Here is a 17,590-nt window from a genome sequence, read left to right on the forward strand (position 1 = left end):
CTCGTTGTCTCTGATCACTGCCGAAGCACTGTACTCTCTCAGGAAGTTGCATCATGCGCACACACACGAGGTTACAGTGTGGGTGATTCCCACATGGTGAGTATATGCCTCATGATCCTGAGACCAGGGAGGCCTCACCTGCTGTCTCCTCAGTCAGGTTTCATTCCCGTGTGCCTCTTCTTACTTAAATGGGATTCTGAGAGTTAAAGATACATGTTCTTCCCTACGACAGGGACCCTAAATGCAGGCTCAGTTCATCTAGCTGATCCTCTGCAGTTATCTGCTCCGTTGCAGGGGGAGATGAGCCGTCTGGGGCTCACCGAATCATTCTACCTGGCACTTTCCCTAGGAATTTTTAAGGGTAATTTTAATCCGTGCTTGATTTTGGTCCTACTCGCAGACTTCAAAACCCACTTGTTGCCTTCCGTGCAGGACACCACATTTTTGGAAGGACAAGGGTAAACCGAAGGGAATTCCAAAAAGAGTGACCAGGATGGTGGGCAGATGTTCGCAATGGGTGAGGAAACCAGACTGGGTATGTGGGATTAACCTGGCTCTTCCCAAGTCTCGGAAGGCTCAGTGCAGTGTCAGGACGTTCTAAGAGGACTTCTAAAGTCCAGGTAGGAGAAATCTACCTTAAACTGGAATACTGCGGAGGTATTATAAGAGGATATAAACCAGAAGGGGAAAATTAAACTAGATGATCTGTGAGATTCATTCATTCAGTAAACGTCTGTTGATAAGCTACTCTGTACCAGGTACTAGAAGCACATGAAAGAATAAAGCCCAGTACTTGCATTCTGTGTGTGATGGATTTTCATAAATAACTACACGCAGTGTGAGTGCTCTGATAACCTCACTAACGAGTGCTCAGGGATCACCAAGGACAGAGCAACCAACTTGGCCCCGTGGGTGCAGGGGTCAGGAAAGGCTGCAAAGAGGAGCCGAGGTTTGAATTAGTAAGACAGCGGGCAGAGGAGGGTATGAGACATTCCGGGCAGGGGGAGCAGCTGGCATTTGAGAGAGCACATGGTCGAGGGGGGCTTTGGCATCAGATCCTGGTTGGGCTACTCTGGCATGGAACCTCAGAGGGTGGTTCTAACTTCCCTGAGCCGTCAGCCTCTGGTCGCTAATGCAGAGCAGATAGTGTACCACCCAGCTTTGAAAGTTGGGGGAATTGGGGATCATGTGTAAAGCATCTGGGCGTGATGTTTGATCATTTGTGGCTAGAAGTAATTTTCATCACTTTGGTTGTTATTTGATGTGGGCCTGAGTGTTTCTCCTCTCCAGCGCTAGTCAGAAGGTTCTTCCACATTCCCTCTCGTTTTTACGGGCCTCCCTTTCCAGGAATTGAGGCGATTCTCAGCAAGGAGGGGAAAGAAACTGGCTGCTATCCCATCCTGGTTTCAGTATTACGGTTTCATTGACTTATATAAAGATTGGTTTAAATTTTACATATTTTTTAAACAGATATTTAACAAGTGGATGAATAAAAATAAATTACCCCCTCAAATTTGTGTGTTTTGTTCATAGAGCTGCTAGAAAAAATTTTTTTAATGATTAAAGACACAAAATAGTCATTCATTAAACCTCTCCTCTGTGGCTGATGCTGTGCTACACTGTTTACTTACCCGCGTTATCACACTTATTCCGTGACCAATCCTGCAAGTTAGCGTTGTTATTGTTATTCCCATTTTACAGTTGAGAGACTGAGGCGCACGACAGTTAAGTAGCCCGTAGGATAATGTTTGAGAGCATAGGTTCTGGGGTCAAACTGTTTGAGTCTGTATCTCATCTCGACCACTCACTAGCTGCGTTATCTTGCGCAAGTGTTTTAGCCTCTCAGTTTGCTCATCTACGAAACAGAGATAACAAATCTGTCCCATAGGATTGCTGTAGGTTTAAGTGAATTAATATGTATAAGGTGCTGAGGAAAATACCAGACACTTAAGAGCTGGAGGTTAGCTGCTCTGGTGTAGCCTCACCGGCACTGTCACCCTCCTCATTCAAGGTGTAACAGCAAGTTACAGATGGAACGGGAGTTCAGCCAAGCTCTGGAACCCTAACAAATAATACTTGTAATGGGTTTGTGCCTTGCTTTACATTTTGTAAAATGCTACCATGTCGTTTTTTCTCATTTCTTCTCATAACAGCCCTTGAGGTAGGTGACAAAGTTCGTGACGGTGCTGCTTTATAGCTGAGGAAGCTGACACTCAGAAAAGGGAAGTGACCAACCCAAAAGGGGCTGATTGTGGCCAGCCGCGGCCCCAAGGCGGCCTCAGGTAGCCTGCCGTGTGCCCCACCTTTTCTAAGGTTAATAGTAAATAATGACTAATAGGAGGTGCAGGGACACCTTCTTCAAAGGTTTGCAGTTACATAAGGCAGCATGTGGAGTGGACAGGCTGTATATGATTCTTAGCTCATTTGGAACCCAAAAGGGATAAGGCCCTGCCTCCACCCAGACTTCCCTTCGTCTGAGAACGGAACAGCTGGCCAGCAAAGGAAGCCATTTGTTCAGCGGTATGTTGCTTATGACTGCAAAGGCCTGGGAATTCATCCCGAAAGCAATTAAGATAAAGAGTAAATAGCCATTTGCCAAATGTTTCTAGCTGTGGTGAACTTAGGTTTACTAGAGCACTTTGGTATTTGCTGCCTGAGCAGACACGAGTCCTTCCTGTGTCCTGGGCACTGGCTGAGGCACAGGGGCACCTCAGCAGATGCACACTTGCCCTTGGTTAGGAGGGGTCTTTCTTTGCCCTCCCTAAGTCTGTAAATCACAGCGATTCCTTTCGACCTCATCATTAGCATTTGTTCTTCCTCTTTTCCCCTGTTTCATGGCTCCAAATTTCTGCTTATATTTTTATTAATGTTATATTATCTATGCCCTTTATTGTAACTCATCTCCAACCTTTTTGGAAAGAAGAACTAGCTACGGTAAAGGAAAAACAGCTGCGATGGTTTGTTAATCTCTCTCTCTCCTCCCCCCACAGTCTTGTCTGGACCACTGAGCAAATCTGCCAACACCCTAGCCGGCTGTGAACACAGGTCCTGGAAAATGGCAGATGTGCCCAACGGTGAGCAGGGCTGTGGGTCCCCACTGGAGCTGTTCAAGAACATTGCTGCTCAAGGGGAGCTCGTGAGGGCCCTCAAAGCCAGAAACGCGGCGAAGGTATGTCATTTAGCTGGGTCCTACACGCACACACACACTCACACACACGTCCAAGCCACCTCTGTAGGGTCATGCTACCAGGATTCCGTTCCCTCACCACCTGAGGTGTTTTGGCTCTCAATTTAAATGTATTTTCTCCTTTATCGGCATCGATGCGTGTAGTCTAAAGGGAAGCCACTGGGAAACACAGCAGCCGTCCACCCCGCCTCTCTCCGTTTCCTGCTCCCAGAAACAACGATTTTCAATTCTTTTAGCTGATTCTTTTGCTGTGTAACCCCCACGTCTCTCAAAACCACACATTATATTGCTCCTGATAGATGTTCAGGTTTGGGGCTTTCACTGTGGACGACAAGGAATTAGCACTTTCACAATCACAGACAATCACAGTCTCCATGTAAACGCCGCTGACAGCTGACCCACTGGGTATAGCGTGAGTGCTTCTCCTTTCCTGCCCAACTTTTGTTTTCTCCAGAGTTGATAGTTGTCTTAATTGCTTTTTGCTTGGCTTTTCTTTGTTTCATTTTGGGGTTTTTTGGCTGCACCTTGCGGCCTGCAGGATCTCAGTTCCCCAGCCAGGGACTGAACCCAGGCCACGGCAGTGAAAGCCCAGAATCCTAACCACTAGGCCACTTGGGAACTCCCCCGCTTGGCTTTTCTTTTTTTTTTTAAATTTTTTTTATTTGGCTGCGCCCGCCAGGTCTTAGTCACAGCACATGGGACCTAGTTGCAGCATGCAGGATCTTTTAGTTTGTTCCTTTCAAATTAGAAATTCATGACTTTAATTCTCAGAAATTATATTATTTCTTTGATTTATCCTGGGTTGTTTTTTTTTTTTTTTTTCTGTTTCTTAGTGTATTTTTTTAATTCAAAGACTGGTCCTCTGAATTTCTTATTTTTTGACTTATTTTCCTCATTTATTTTTCTTTTTGTTCTTCTTTTAGGTATGTTTCGTCAACTTCTAACCCTCCTATTGTTTTTCACTTATTCTATCATTTTTGACTTCCAAGAGCTCGTTTGATCTCTGAACGTGCCTTTCCTCCTAGCTCTCTGCTCTTATTTCATAGGTACACTGTCCTTCTGTCTCTGAGATCTTGGTGATAGTTTTTCCAGTGTTCTCTACCCCCTTTATAAACTCAGTTTCTTCCAAGTTAGCTTTTTGTTCCTTCTGCCTTTTGTATTAGATGCCGTCGTCTGGTGTTTGGTGACGCCCAGCTGTGCAGTGGCGCTTTAGAGGGAGCGCTCGGAGCTGGGAGGAGCTCGTCGTGTAGCTTTCCCTTCCCTGGGTGGCAGCCACACCGCTCCCTTGCCTTGGGGAGGCTTCAGTGTCGGGGCCTTTAGAGCTCTTCTTTGAGGCTTGTAGAGTCCCCAGAGAGGACTCCTCCAGTTTGCTGTCCAGAGGGTACGGGTCCGGCCGCCAGCGTTGTGAGCTGAGTGGGGCAGAGGAGCTGGGCTGTGGGATCCCTCGCTGAAGGCCCCGTTCTCCGTGCGCTGCCCCTGCCCCTGCCCCCGCCCCCTCTGGATGGGAGGGGGGGATGTACCGGCTAGGGGGAGATCTCAATAACTGCTTCTGAGACAGACTTTCAGCCAGTGCTCCTAGTTTTATAGCCCGCTTTCACCCTCACTTCTTTGCATATCTAGGGCCGCCAATGCCCAAACCTCTCTGGGATTCCACAGCAATGTAAGTCCAGTCACTGCCCAGGTTCCCCGTGTTGTCTTAGCGTTTGTTCTTCTCCCGTGTTCAGTGAGGTACCACTCATCCCTCCGCTTTCCAGCTTCTGAATCTTGTTGCTGTCATCCTCTTCCTGTTCCCTTGGTCCTCGTGGGTTGTGCCTTTTTTAAAGATCTCTTTGCTGTTGCTGCAGTGGGTTTTAGAAGTGCAAACCATTCGGTCTGCGTCTGTAACCATCACCTGAGCACTTCCTTTCACTCTCGGTCACCCAGCTTCTTCATGTCCATGACTTCTTCGTCTGTCACTTCCAATCCCTGTCGTCATCTTTTCAAAAATCTCTTCCTAGGTTCTCACCAGATGGTATCAACCGTCTCACAGTCACTCCAGTAGTTTACTTTGACTGTTTGGACCCTAAATAATCCATTACATTTTAAAAGAAAGAAATAGTGATATCCAAAAAAAGGAGTTGATTATTCACAGAAAGGGGTTTACAACACCAGGTAGGGCTCAATAGATGAGGCTAAGTTGTTTAAAAAAAAAAAAAAAATCTGAAAACCTAAAATAAATAAAGGACCGAAATGTTGATCATTTACTCTATAAACCCATTTTAGGAACCTGACAGTGATATTTTTGTCATTTAACGTTAAATTCGAATAATGTTAATAAATGCTTTTAATTTTCTTAAATTTACTGAGGCTTGATTTGTGACCCAAGGTGTGATCTATCCTGGAGAATGTTCCGTGCGCACTTGAGAAGAACGTGTAATCTGCTGTTTTTGGATGGAATGTCCTATATATATCAATTAAATCTATCTGGTCTATTGTGTCATTTAAAGCTTCTGTTTCCTTATTTATTTTCATTTTGGATGGTCTGTCCATTGGTGTAAGTGAGGTGTTAAAGTCCCCCACTATGATTGTGTTACTGTCAACTTCCTCTTTTATAGCTGTTAGCAGTTGCCTTATGTATTGAGGTGCTCCTATGTTGGGTGCATATATATTTATAATTGTTATATCTTCTTCTTGGATTGATCCCTTGATCATTATGTAGTGTCCTTCCTTGTCTCTTGTAACATTCTTTATTTTAAAGTCTATTTTCTCTGATATGAGTATAGCTACTCCAGCTTTCTTTTGATTTCCATTTGCATGGAATATCTTTTTCCATCCCCTCACTTTCAGTCTGTATGTGTCCCTAGGTCTAAAGTGGGTCTCTTGTAGGCAGCATATATATGGGTCTTGTTTTTGTATCCATTCAGCCAGTCTATGTCTTTTGGTTGGGGCATTTAATCCATTCACGTTTAAGGTAATTATCGATATGTATGTTCCTATGACCATTTTCTTAATTGTTTTGGGTTTGTTTTTGTAGGTTCTTTTCTTCTCTTGTGTTTCCCACTTAGAGAAGTTCCTTTAGCGTTTGTTGTAGAGCTGGTTTGGTGGTGCTGAATTCTCTTAGCTTTTGCTTGTCTGTAAAGCTTTTGATTTCTCCATCAAATCTAAATGAGATCCTTGCCGGGTAGAGTAATCTTGGTTGTAGGTTCTTCCCTTTCATCACTTTAAGTATATCATGCCACTCCCTTCTGGCTTGCAGAGTTTCTGCTGAGAAATCAGCTGTTAACCTTATGGGAGTTCCCTTGTATGTTATTTGTCGTTTTTCCCTTGCTGCTTTCAATAATTTTTCTTTGTCTTTAATTTTTGCCACTTTGATTACTATGTGTCTCGGTGTGTTTCTCCTTGGGTTTATCCTGTATGGGACTCTCTGCGCTTCCTGGACTTGGGTGGCTATTTCCTTTCCCATGTTAGGGAAGTTTTCAACTATAATCTCTTCAAATATTTTCTCTGGTCCTTTCTCTCTCTCTTCTCCTTCTGGGACCCCTATAATGCGAATGTTGTTGCGTTTAATGTTGTCCCAGAGGTCTCTTAGGCTGTCTTCATTTCTTCTCATTCTTTTTTCTTTAGTCTGTTCCGCAGCAGTGAATTCCACCATTCTGTCTTCCAGGTCACTTATCCGTTCTTCTGACTCAGTTACTCTGCTATTGATTCCTTCTAGTGTAGTTTTCATTTCAGTTATTGTATTGGTCATCTCTGTTTGTTTGTTCTTTAATTCTTCTAGGTCTTTGTTAATCATTTCTTGCATCTTCTCAATCTTTGCCTCCATTCTTATTCCGAGGTCCTGGATCATCTTCACTATCATTATTCTGAATTCTTTTTCTGGAAGGTTGCCTATCTCCACTTCATTTAGTTGTTTTTCTGGGGTTTTTTCTTGTTCCTTCATCTGGTACATAGCCCTCTGCCTTTTCATCTTGTCTATCTTTCTGTAGCTGTGGTTTTTGGTCCACAGGCTGCAGGATTGTAGTTTTTCTTGCTTCTGCTGTCTGCCTTCTGATGCTATCTAAGAGGCTTGATGGGAGGCTCTGGTGGTGGGTAGAGCTGACTGTTGCTGTGGCGGTCAGAGCTCAGTAAAACTTTAATCCACTTGACTGTTGATGGGTGGGGCTGGGTTCCCTCCCTGTTGGTTGTTTTGCCTGAGGCAACCCAACACTGGAGCCTACCTGGGCTCTTTGGTGGGGTTAATGGCAGACTCTGGGAGGGCTCACGCCAAGGAGCACTTCCCAGAACCTCCGCTGCCAGAGTCCTTGTCCCCACAGTGAAACAGAGCCACCCCCCGCCTCTGCAAGAGACCCCCCAACACCAGCAGGTAGGTCTGGTTCAGTCTCCCCCAGGGTCACTGCTCCTTCCCCTGGGTCCCGATGCGCACACTACTTTGTGTGTGCCCTCCAAGAGTGGGGTCTCTGTTTTCCCCAGTCCTGTCGAAGTCCTGCAGTCAATTCCCACTAGGCTTCAAAGTCTGATTCTCTAGGAATTCCTCCTCCCGTTGCCAGACCCCCAGGTTGGGAAGCCTGACGTGGGACTCAGAAGCTTCACTCCAGTGGGTGGACTTCTGTGGTATAAGTGTTCGCCAGTCTGTGAGTCACCCACCCAGCAGTTATGGGATTAGATTTTACTCTGATTGCGCCCCTCCTACCGTCTCACTGTGGCTTCTCCTCTGTCCTTGGACGTGGGGTATCCTCCTTGGTGAAGTCCAGGGTCTTCCTGTCAATGATCGTCCAGCAGCCAGTTGTGATTCTGGTGCTCTCGCAAGAGGGAGTGAGAGCACGTCCTTCTACTCCGCCATCTTGGTTAATCCTCCCAAAACTAAATGCTTTTAGTTAGTAACTCTTAGTGACTCCAGTTATGTTCAGCATTTTAGCAAACAATACTTAACATGGTTTTTTTTTTTAACATCTTGATTGGAGTATAATTGCTTTTCAATGGTGTGTTAGTTTCTGCTGTATAACAGAGTGAATCAGCTATACATGTACATATATCCCCATATCTCCTCCCTCTTGCATCTCCCTCCCACCCTCCCTATCCCACCCCTCTAGGTGGTCACAAAGCACCGAGCTGATCTCCCTGTGCCACGCGGCAGCTTCCCAATAGCTAGCCATTTTGCATTTAGTAGTGTATATATGTCAATGCTACTCTCTCACTTCGTCCCAGCTTCCCCTTCCCCCCCACCACCGTGTCCTCAAGTCCATTCTCTACGTCTGCATCTTTATTCCTGCCCTGCCACTAGGTTCATCAGTACCATTTTTTTTAGATTCCATACATGTGCGTTATCATACGGTATTTGTTCTTCTCTTTCTGACTTACTTCACTCTGTATGACGGACTCTAGATCCATCCACCTCATTACAAATAACTCAGTTTCGTTCCTTTTTATGTCTGAGTAATATTCCATTGTATATATGTGCCACATCTTCTTTATCCATTCATCTGTCAGTGGATACTTAGGTTGCTTCCATGTCCTGGCTCTTGTAAATAGTGCTGCAATGAACATTGTTAACACAGTTTAGAATAACTCTTTCGAGGGTGGTCTTTGACTAATGCGTAGTCAGCTGACACAGCAAGAGAGCTCAGAGGTTACATGATGAAACCAGAGTTAAACAGAGTAAATTTGTATCTGACCCTGAAATGTGTCACACTAGAAGCCCCTGATGTTTTGGAAATTCACGTTAAGTGAAATAGCTGAGCCCCTCGGGGATCACTGGTCCAGTGAGGGTGCCGCAGGCTCTTCCTCCACGCTGTCTGCCGTCTGTCCAGGTCATGGTCCTCGGCGTTCTTTCTGCTTCGTGTACCAAGAGAATAACACCCACTGCTTTCAGAAACAGTAGCTCACAAAGCTTCTCCTGGCGGGTAGGTCGGAATCCGGGGGATCTGACGGGAGACAGTTTGAGCAGGATTCAGGAGGTGACACTGCATCATAGGAGTTAAGATAGAGAACAGAGCCTTTCTTCTCCTTTTAGTTTAAGTAAACTTTTTAAATTGAAATACACCATTCGTTCAGAAAAATACGGAGATCACAAACAGGCAGCTCACTGAATTTTCACAAAATGACCACACCTGTGTAACCAGCATCCAGATGGAGAAACGGCACAGAAGCCACCCTCGGGCCGCTTCAGGCCCTGCCTCTACCCTCCCAAGAGAGGCCTCCACCCTGCCTCCCCCACCATGGATAGTTCCTCCTGTGTTGGAACTTTATTTAATCAGGTAGTGTATATAGAGTCTTTCGTGTCTGGCTTTTTTCAGAACATCAGCTTTTAAAATCTGTTTCAATGTCCTGGTCCATGTTAGATTGAGAACAAGAAAACGGACAAGACGAGCCTGCTTGTCTGTTTCGGTCCCATTCCAGTGAACAGGTGGTCCTTGAACTGGGACCCCGTTAGATGTTTGACTTTCGAAGAGCCACCTAGTTGGAAGCTGAGTTAGGCCACATAGAGTATGAATGTCACACAGCTGGTGATTGAAGAGTAGTGACTGCAGGGCGCTTCAAAGCAAGGTAGTTAATTCTCCCATAGATAACTCGATAGATCATGCTTGCTAAGCCTTTATTCTGCTGCAAGCACAGCCTAGGCACTGCCGTAATGAGGTGAGGAAAACATGCTTGCCTGTCTAAGGTAGGCCAACATCCTGTCTCTTGCATGAGGTCTATCCATGGGGCCATTGATGCCACAACTCTGACTCGTTTTAAACAACAAATTCCAGATGGTTTCGGAGTTTGAAACACAAATCTGTGCTTGCGAAATCACCCTACAGTAACAGTCCTCTGTGGACCGGTGCCGTACCTGACGGAGGAGCTCTCTCTGAATGGAGTTTGGTGCTGTGATGTTTCTCCACTGGGAAGCCCAGTTTATAGCACATTATGTATAAACTCTAAATGGAAGTGTTTGTATTTCCCTTGGCAAGCAAATTGGACTGTGTATATTCTTTGTGATCTAATCCAGCAAGGCCAATTATGGGAATAGAGCTTTAGGGCATAGCATGACTAATCTGCTTAATTAGGTTTGCTTTTTTAAATGCCAGGCTTCCAGGGGTGGCTAGTGTGGGCTCCTGGAAGAGGAGGTCTTTAATAGGTTTCCAGCTTACCCAAGGATACATTTTACATTTGTTTCTCTTATGCTTATTTTAAAACACTAAATGTGCAGACACTTTGGACAGCTTGATAAGACTCCAAAATGCTGTAGTATAACTGTTTCCCAGTGAATCCCTCCTTAATTTATGACCTGAAAGTCTATATTTTTTCCTTGCCTTTATCTGTTTTCACAATGTCTACTTGAGTTGCTGTTGCTGTCCTTGGTGGCATCGTTGTTTAAGTTTCCATAAATATTCATCTCAACCTGTGTGGATTGTAAAAACAAGTTCCAATGCAGAGCTCAGTGTAATTGATTAGTGGAGCTTGTCCCATATGTTCACTGGCATTGGTGGTGTTTAACATTTAGCACGTTAACTCTGTCATAAACAATGGTGTAAATTGTGTCGCTACACGTATCCTATAGTGTTTGTGGTAGTAATCCGTAGCACTAGACCAACAGATAAAAAAATAAAGGGGCTTCCCTGGTGACGCAGTGGTTAAGAACCCGCCTGCCAATGCAGGGGACACGGGTTCGAGCCCTGGTCCGGGAAGATCCCACATGCCACAGAGCAACTAAGCCCGCGCGCCACAACTACTGAGCCCGTGTGCCACAACTACTGAAGCCCACGCGCCTAGAGCCCGTGCTCCACAACAAGAGAAGCCACCACAATGAGAAGCCCGTGCTCCGCAACTAGAGAAAGCCCGCGCGCAGCAATGAAGACCCAACGCAGCCAAAAATAAATAAATAAAATAAATAAATTTTTTTTTAATTATAAAAGAAATAAAAATAAAATACGCTCGGGCCCATGACTTGCTGTGTGTCCATGGGCAAGCTCCTTCACCTCTCTGAGTCTCACATTCTTCAACTGGAAAAGGACAGTGACAATGACGCCTTCCTCGTAGGGTTGTTGTAAGGCTAAAGGAAGTCATGTGTGTGAAAGCAGTTAGCACAACGCCTGCCACACAGCAGTAACATTCAGCAAATGTTAGCCGTTGTTAATACGTTCAGCCTTCACCCTTATTCCTTCCTTTGTACAGGATGAAATTGATTCCGCAGTGAAGATGTTGTTATCCTTGAAAATGAGCTACAAAGCTGCCACGGGGGAGGATTACAAGGCTGACTACCCTCCAGGGGACCCGGCACCTGGGAGTGATAGTGGCCTGGATGCCACAGAAGCGGGCGAGGACTTTGTGGACCCGTGGACAGTACAGACAAGCAGTGCAAAAGGCATTGACTATGACAAGCTCATCGGTACGTTATGGGAAAAGCCGCAGCTTTTAGGAGTGATTCCATTGAGTTGATTCCACTGATGTTTTCTAATTTGAATTAATCATACATCCAGTCAAGCTTCAATGCCAAGGGGAAAATAGATCCTAAAATCTTTTAGTGGTACATTATATTCCCAGAGGATTATTTTTAATTAACATAACAATATAAAATATATCTCAAAATAATGATTTATAGTAGATAGCTTAGTAGAAGCTTTTTCCTTTTTTTGAGCAATTCAGAACCTGGGGAAGGTCCATTGAACTGGGCATCTTTGCAGTCATTTAAATTGTCTTTAACTCAGTGGGTACAAGTCAGTCATAGATTACTTAAGGTTTCTCCTCCAGTGATACTGAGTGTGGAGCTAAACAGCTGGAAGTCAGCTTAAGAAAGATGACTCCTCATAGGTGGCAGGTCCTCACTGCCAAGCCCTTCATTGGAGGGCTTCCTGCTCAGGAAAATCCTTACTCTGAGATCATTGATGGCTGTCAAAAAAGCAACGGAACTAAAATGTTCTTACCTAAGTCTAAGCCATTTTCCATGATTCATGTGTAGACTGTCAATGAGGGAGAATTCTCTTGAAGACAGCCGTTAATTTGGTTAAAGACTATTTAAATTTATGGTTGTGAGTGAATATAAATTATACCTTAATAAACAGTAAGCAGCAGGGGCCTGTGTGTGTGTGTGTGTGTGTGTGTGGTTGCCTAGAGTTGCTAGCTAAACTGCATTCTGGATCTGTTTCCTGTCAGAATCCAGTCCCAGACAAAAGAGCATTTTGTTCTGTAATTTATTTTCTGTTCTGCTGGCTGTGACCTCCACTCTGGGCTGGTGGAAGGGACCAGAGCCTAAGGCCTAAAGAGGCCTGGGTCTGTTGAGACTGTGCGTGGATCACAAGTCTTTCCCTCTCGTTTCAGCAATATCACCAAACCTCCCACCACCTAAGATCGGCATCTCTTCTTTTCTTTCCAGTTCGCTTCGGAAGCAGTAAAATTGACGAGGAGCTGATAAACCGAATAGAGAGAGCCACGGGTCAGAGGCCGCACCACTTCCTGCGCAGGGGAATCTTCTTCTCACACAGGTCAGGGTCTTCTCACTGCAGGACCTCCCACCCCTCCTCTTCTTTCAGTGAAGGAAACTATCAGGATGCTGTTCCCTCACACTGCCAGGCCCCTGGGGGGAGTGGTTCCACCTCCTGTCCTGTCAGTAGCGGGCTGTGGGATGGCGCCCGTCCCTGCACCTCTGGCCCTTAGTTTATTCATCTGTAAACTGCCCACCTCACAAGGTGGAGGTCAGGTACACAGCAGATGAGATTCATGCCAGGTTACGTGCTATAAACTATAAAATGTCACAAAACAAAAGAGATTAACGTGTCCAAGTTCAGCATTTCCCATGAGATAAGCAGGAGGCTTCCTGAAGTTACATACTTCTTCCTCCTATTGTACTGGCCTACTCATAAATAATAGCCAAAGAGAAACTAATAGTATGGCTGAGTTGCTTTGCCGTGCACCTGAAACTATCACAGCATTGTTAATCGGCTATACACCAATATAAAATTAAAAGTTAAAAAAAAAATTTTTTTTTAAAAAGAGAGAGAAACTAATAGAGCGAACATGCACAGAATATCCCTACCTGAGATCATAAATTTCACGCAGATAACATCAGAGAACAGGCGGCTTCTGAGCGAGGTCTTGCCTCTCCCACCCCACACATCGCCTCGGGTCGGGTTCAAGGCCATGTTCGTGGAGTTTATAGTCCGGGGTAGGGTTGTTCTGTTCTGCCCGCACATCAGGGTTACGGAGAGCACGTGCAGGACAGAACTCGGCAGTCTGCCGAACACTTTAAATTCTACACGCAGAGAACTCCAAGCCCCGCTCAGCCTTCCTTCTGGGCAGAATACAATCAAAGCTTTTTCCTTAATTGAGATTTAATTCACATGCCATAAAATTCACCTTTTGAAAGTACATAATTCAGTGGTTTTTTTGGTATATTCACAAGGTTGTGCAACCATCACCACTATCTAATTCCAGAACATTTTCCTCACTCCAAAAAATAACCCTCTACCCATTAGCAATCACTCCCCATTCCTCCCTCCCCACCAGCACCACTGGCAACCACTAACCTACTTTCTGTGTCCGTGGATTTGCCTGTTCTGCACATTTCATATAAATAGAATCATACCACATGTGGCCTTTTGTGTCTGGCTTCATTCACTTAGCATCATGTTTTCAAAGTTCCTCCATGATGTATCATATGTCAGTACTTCATTCCTTTTCATACCTGAAAAATATTTTATTGAATGGACATACCCCCCCCCCATTCGACAGTTGATGGACATTTGGGGTATTTTCACTTTTGGGTTATCAATAATGCTGCTCTGAACACTTGTATACAGGCTTTTTTTTTTTTATAAATTTATTTATTTTATTTATTTATTTTTGGCTGTGTTGGGTCTTTGTTGCTGTGTGTGGGCTTTCTCTAGTTGCGGCGAGCTGGGGCTACTCTTCGTTGCGGTGGGCGGACTTCTCACTGCAGTGGCTTCTCTTGTTGAGGAGCACGGGCTCTAGGCGCTCAGGCTTCAGTAGTTGTGGCTCACGGGCTCTAGAGCGCAGGCTCAGTAGTTGTGGCACACAGGCTTAGTTGCTCCACGGCATGTGGGATCTTCCCAGACCAGGGCTCGAACCCGTGTCCCCAGCATTGGCCCGAGTATTCTTAACCACTGTGCCACCAGGGAAGTCCTGTATACAGGCTTTTATGTGGACATATATTTTAAGTTCTCTTGAGTGTGTACGTGGGAGTGGAACTGCTGGGTCATAAGTTAACCATTTAACTTTTTGAGGAACTTCCAAACTGTTTTCCACAGCGACTGCATCATTTTGCATTCCACCAGCAAAGTGCAAACAAAGGTCCCAATTTCTCCACATCCTCGCCAACATTGATTATTTTCCATTTTATGTTTTTCCATAACCATTCTAGTAAGTGTGAGGTGGTATTTCATTGTGATTTTGATTTGTATTTCCATAATGACTAATGATGTTGAGCACCTTTTCATGTGCTTATTGGCTGTTTTTATATATTCTTTAGAGAACTGTCTCTTCTGATCCTTTGCCAACTTTTTAATTGGGTTATTTATCTTTTTATTATTGAGTTATAATAGTTCTTTATATATTCTGGATACTAGTTTCTTATCAAATACTTGATTTGCAAATATTAGCTCTTTACAGTGTCCTTAGAAGCACAGTTTTTAATTTTGATGAAATCCAGTTTTGTTTTGTTTGTTTTTCGTTGCTTGGTGTCATATCTAAGAAACCATTGCCTAATTCAAGGTCATGAAGATTTACACCTGTTTTTTCTTCTAAGAGTTTTATTCTTTTAGCCCTTACATTTAGGTCTCTGTTCCATTTTGAGTTAAGTTTTGTATATATGTGAGGGAAGATTCAACTTCATTCTTTTGCATGTGAATATCCAGTTGTCCCAGTGCCATTTTTTGAAGACTGTTGTTGAATTTTCTTGACACCCTTGTTGATAATCAATTGACCATATATTTAAGGGTTTATTAAATATACTACATAGTCTTGATTATGTAGCTTTATAGTAAGTTTTGACACTGGAAAGTGTGAGTCCTCCAACTTTGTTCTTCTCAAGGTTATTTTGGCTGTTCTAGGTCCCTTGCACTTCCAAGTGAATTTTAGGATCAACTTGCTAATTTCTGTAAAAAAAAAAAAAAAAAAAGGCAGCTAGGATTTTGATAGAGGTTGCACTGAATCTATAGATCAATTTGGGGAGTGTTGCCATCTTAAAATATCAAGTCTTCCTATCCATGCACAAAGAACGTCTTTCCATTCACCAGGTCTTTAGTTTCTTCCAGCAGTGTTTTGTTTTTTTTTTTTTTTTTTAAGAATTTTGGTAGGAACTTTATAAATTTATTTATTTATTTATTTTTGCTGTGTTGGGTCTTCGTTTCTGTGCGAGGGCTTTCTCTAGTTGTGGCGAGCGGGGGCCACTCTTCATCGCGGTGCACGGGCCTCTCACTATCGCAGCCTCTGTTGTTGCGAACAGGCTCCAGACGTGCAGGCTCAGTAGTTGTGGCTCACGGGCCCAGTCGCTCCGCGGCATGTGGGATCTTCCCAGACCAGGGCTCGAACCCGTGTCCCCTGCATTGGCAGGCAGACTCCCAACCACTGCGCCACCAGGGAAGCCCCCAGCAGTGTTTTATAGTTTTCAGTGTGCAAGTCTTGCACTTCTTTTTTTTTTAATAAGTTTATTTATTTATTTATTTATTTATTTTTGGCTGCGTTGGGTCTTCGTTGCTGCGCGCAGGTTTTCTCTAGTTGCGGCGAGCGGGGTTACTCTTCGTGGCAGTGCGCAGGCTTCTCATTGTGTTGGCTTCTCTTGTTGCAGAGCACGGGCTCTAGGCATGCAGGCTTCAGTAGTTGTGGCACATGGGCTCTAGAGCGCAGCCTCAGTAGTTGTGGCGCACGGGCTTAGTTGCTCCGTGGCATGTGGGATCTTCCCAGACCAGGGCTCAAACCCTGCATTGACAGGCGGATTCTTAACCACTGCGCCACCAGGGAAGCCCGAAGCCTTGTACTTCTTTTGTTAGGTTTATTCCTAAGGTTTTGTTTGTTTTCATGCTGTTGAAAATAGTGTTTTCTTCGTTTCCTTTTTGGATTGTTCATTGCTGTTTCTGAAAGGAAAGTGCACTCCTGTGTGTTTCCTCTGGCTCAGCGCTCACTGCAGGTCTGCTTCACTTCTGACACCGGATATGTGGGGTTTCCACACGTCAGGAGGTTCTGCAGCACAAGCTGGTGTCTTACAATTTAACCCAATTCTGACGCTGTCTACCTGGAGATAGCGTCTCATCCCACAGGTTAAGGGCTCAGTCCCACAAGACTGCCCCCCACCTCCCTACTTCACACAGGAATCGCAAGTCCAGACTGTTACCCGTGCCATAAATCAGAGGGCCCCACGACTGCTTCGTGGAGTGAATTTGCCAGAGCGTCTCACATAAGTCAGGAAAACATTTTACTTACTAGATTACCAGTTTATTACAAAAGGGTATAATTCAAGAACAGCCAGCTGGAAGAGATGCACAAGGCAAGGTGTGTGGGAGCACAGCGCTTCCATGGTCTCCCTGGGCACCTCTCTCCCCACTTCTCCATGTGTTCACCAACCCGGAAGCTCTCTGAAGCTGTCCTTTGGGTTTTTATAGAGGCTTCACTACATAGACGTGATTATTTAAATCACTGGCCACTGGTAATTAAACTCAATATCCAGCCCCTCCGCCCTCCCCAGGAAGTGGGGCGAAGGCAGGGGGGACTGAAAGTTCCAATCCTCTAATCGGAGTTGGTTCCTGGGGACCAGCCCGCCTCCTTAGGTTATCTAGGGGCTTTCCAAAAGTCACTTAAGTAACATAAATTTTGGTATGGTTGAAAGGAGCTTATTATATGAATAACACTCCTTCTATCTTTATCATTCTTATCACTTAGGAAATTCCCACAATGGTTTAGGGAGCTCTGTGCTTGAAACAGGATAGAACGAAGACCAAATATATATTTCTTATAATCAATCACAATATTGCACTACTGTATAGAAATACAACAACTGATTTTTGTTTGTTGATCTTACATGCTGCAACTTTGCTGAGTTCGTTTATTAGTTCTCATTAAAAAAAACAAAGTTCAGCCACATAAATTTGAAGATCGAATTATCTTTATTCAGTGATTCATAAATCAGGCAGCATCCCATCTAGCGACTAGAAAGGCGCTCCACGGGGTTTACAAAGTGGAAGGTTTTTACAGGGAGAAGGGTGGGGCCAGGGAGGAATTAGCAAAAGGAAAAAAAGGATGATTTTTAGGCCAGGACATCTTTTTGTGGAAGGGAATGGCAAGGGTTTTACCACGCAGATTGATTCTTCAGGGAGCGAAGGTGTAGGGCGGGGGACAGTTTACCTCATAGGTGCTGAGCAGAAAATTCCAGACTGGTTGATTAATATTACATTTCTGGGGAAGGTGGAAACTGCAGTTAAATCAGATATTAAGTCT

General features: G+C 44.5%; 1 protein-coding gene across 2 annotated transcripts in view; it reads left to right on the forward strand.

Annotated features, from left to right (window-relative positions):
* WARS1 (tryptophanyl-tRNA synthetase 1) overlaps positions 1 to 17,590 on the forward strand; it is a 37,448-nt gene that overhangs the window by 2,551 nt on the left and 17,307 nt on the right. For both annotated transcript variants that reach the window (XM_068540526.1, XM_068540516.1), the window contains exons 2-4: positions 2,991 to 3,169; positions 11,321 to 11,534; positions 12,519 to 12,627. In XM_068540526.1, coding sequence (XP_068396627.1) covers positions 3,056 to 3,169; positions 11,321 to 11,534; positions 12,519 to 12,627 — 437 coding nt within the window. In that variant the 5' untranslated portion in view covers positions 2,991 to 3,055. The remainder of the gene's footprint in view (positions 1 to 2,990; positions 3,170 to 11,320; positions 11,535 to 12,518; positions 12,628 to 17,590) is intronic.

Source organism: Eschrichtius robustus, chromosome 1, assembly GCF_028021215.1.
Source record: "Eschrichtius robustus isolate mEscRob2 chromosome 1, mEscRob2.pri, whole genome shotgun sequence".
In the NCBI taxonomy this organism is placed as follows: Eukaryota; Metazoa; Chordata; class Mammalia; order Artiodactyla; family Eschrichtiidae; genus Eschrichtius; species Eschrichtius robustus.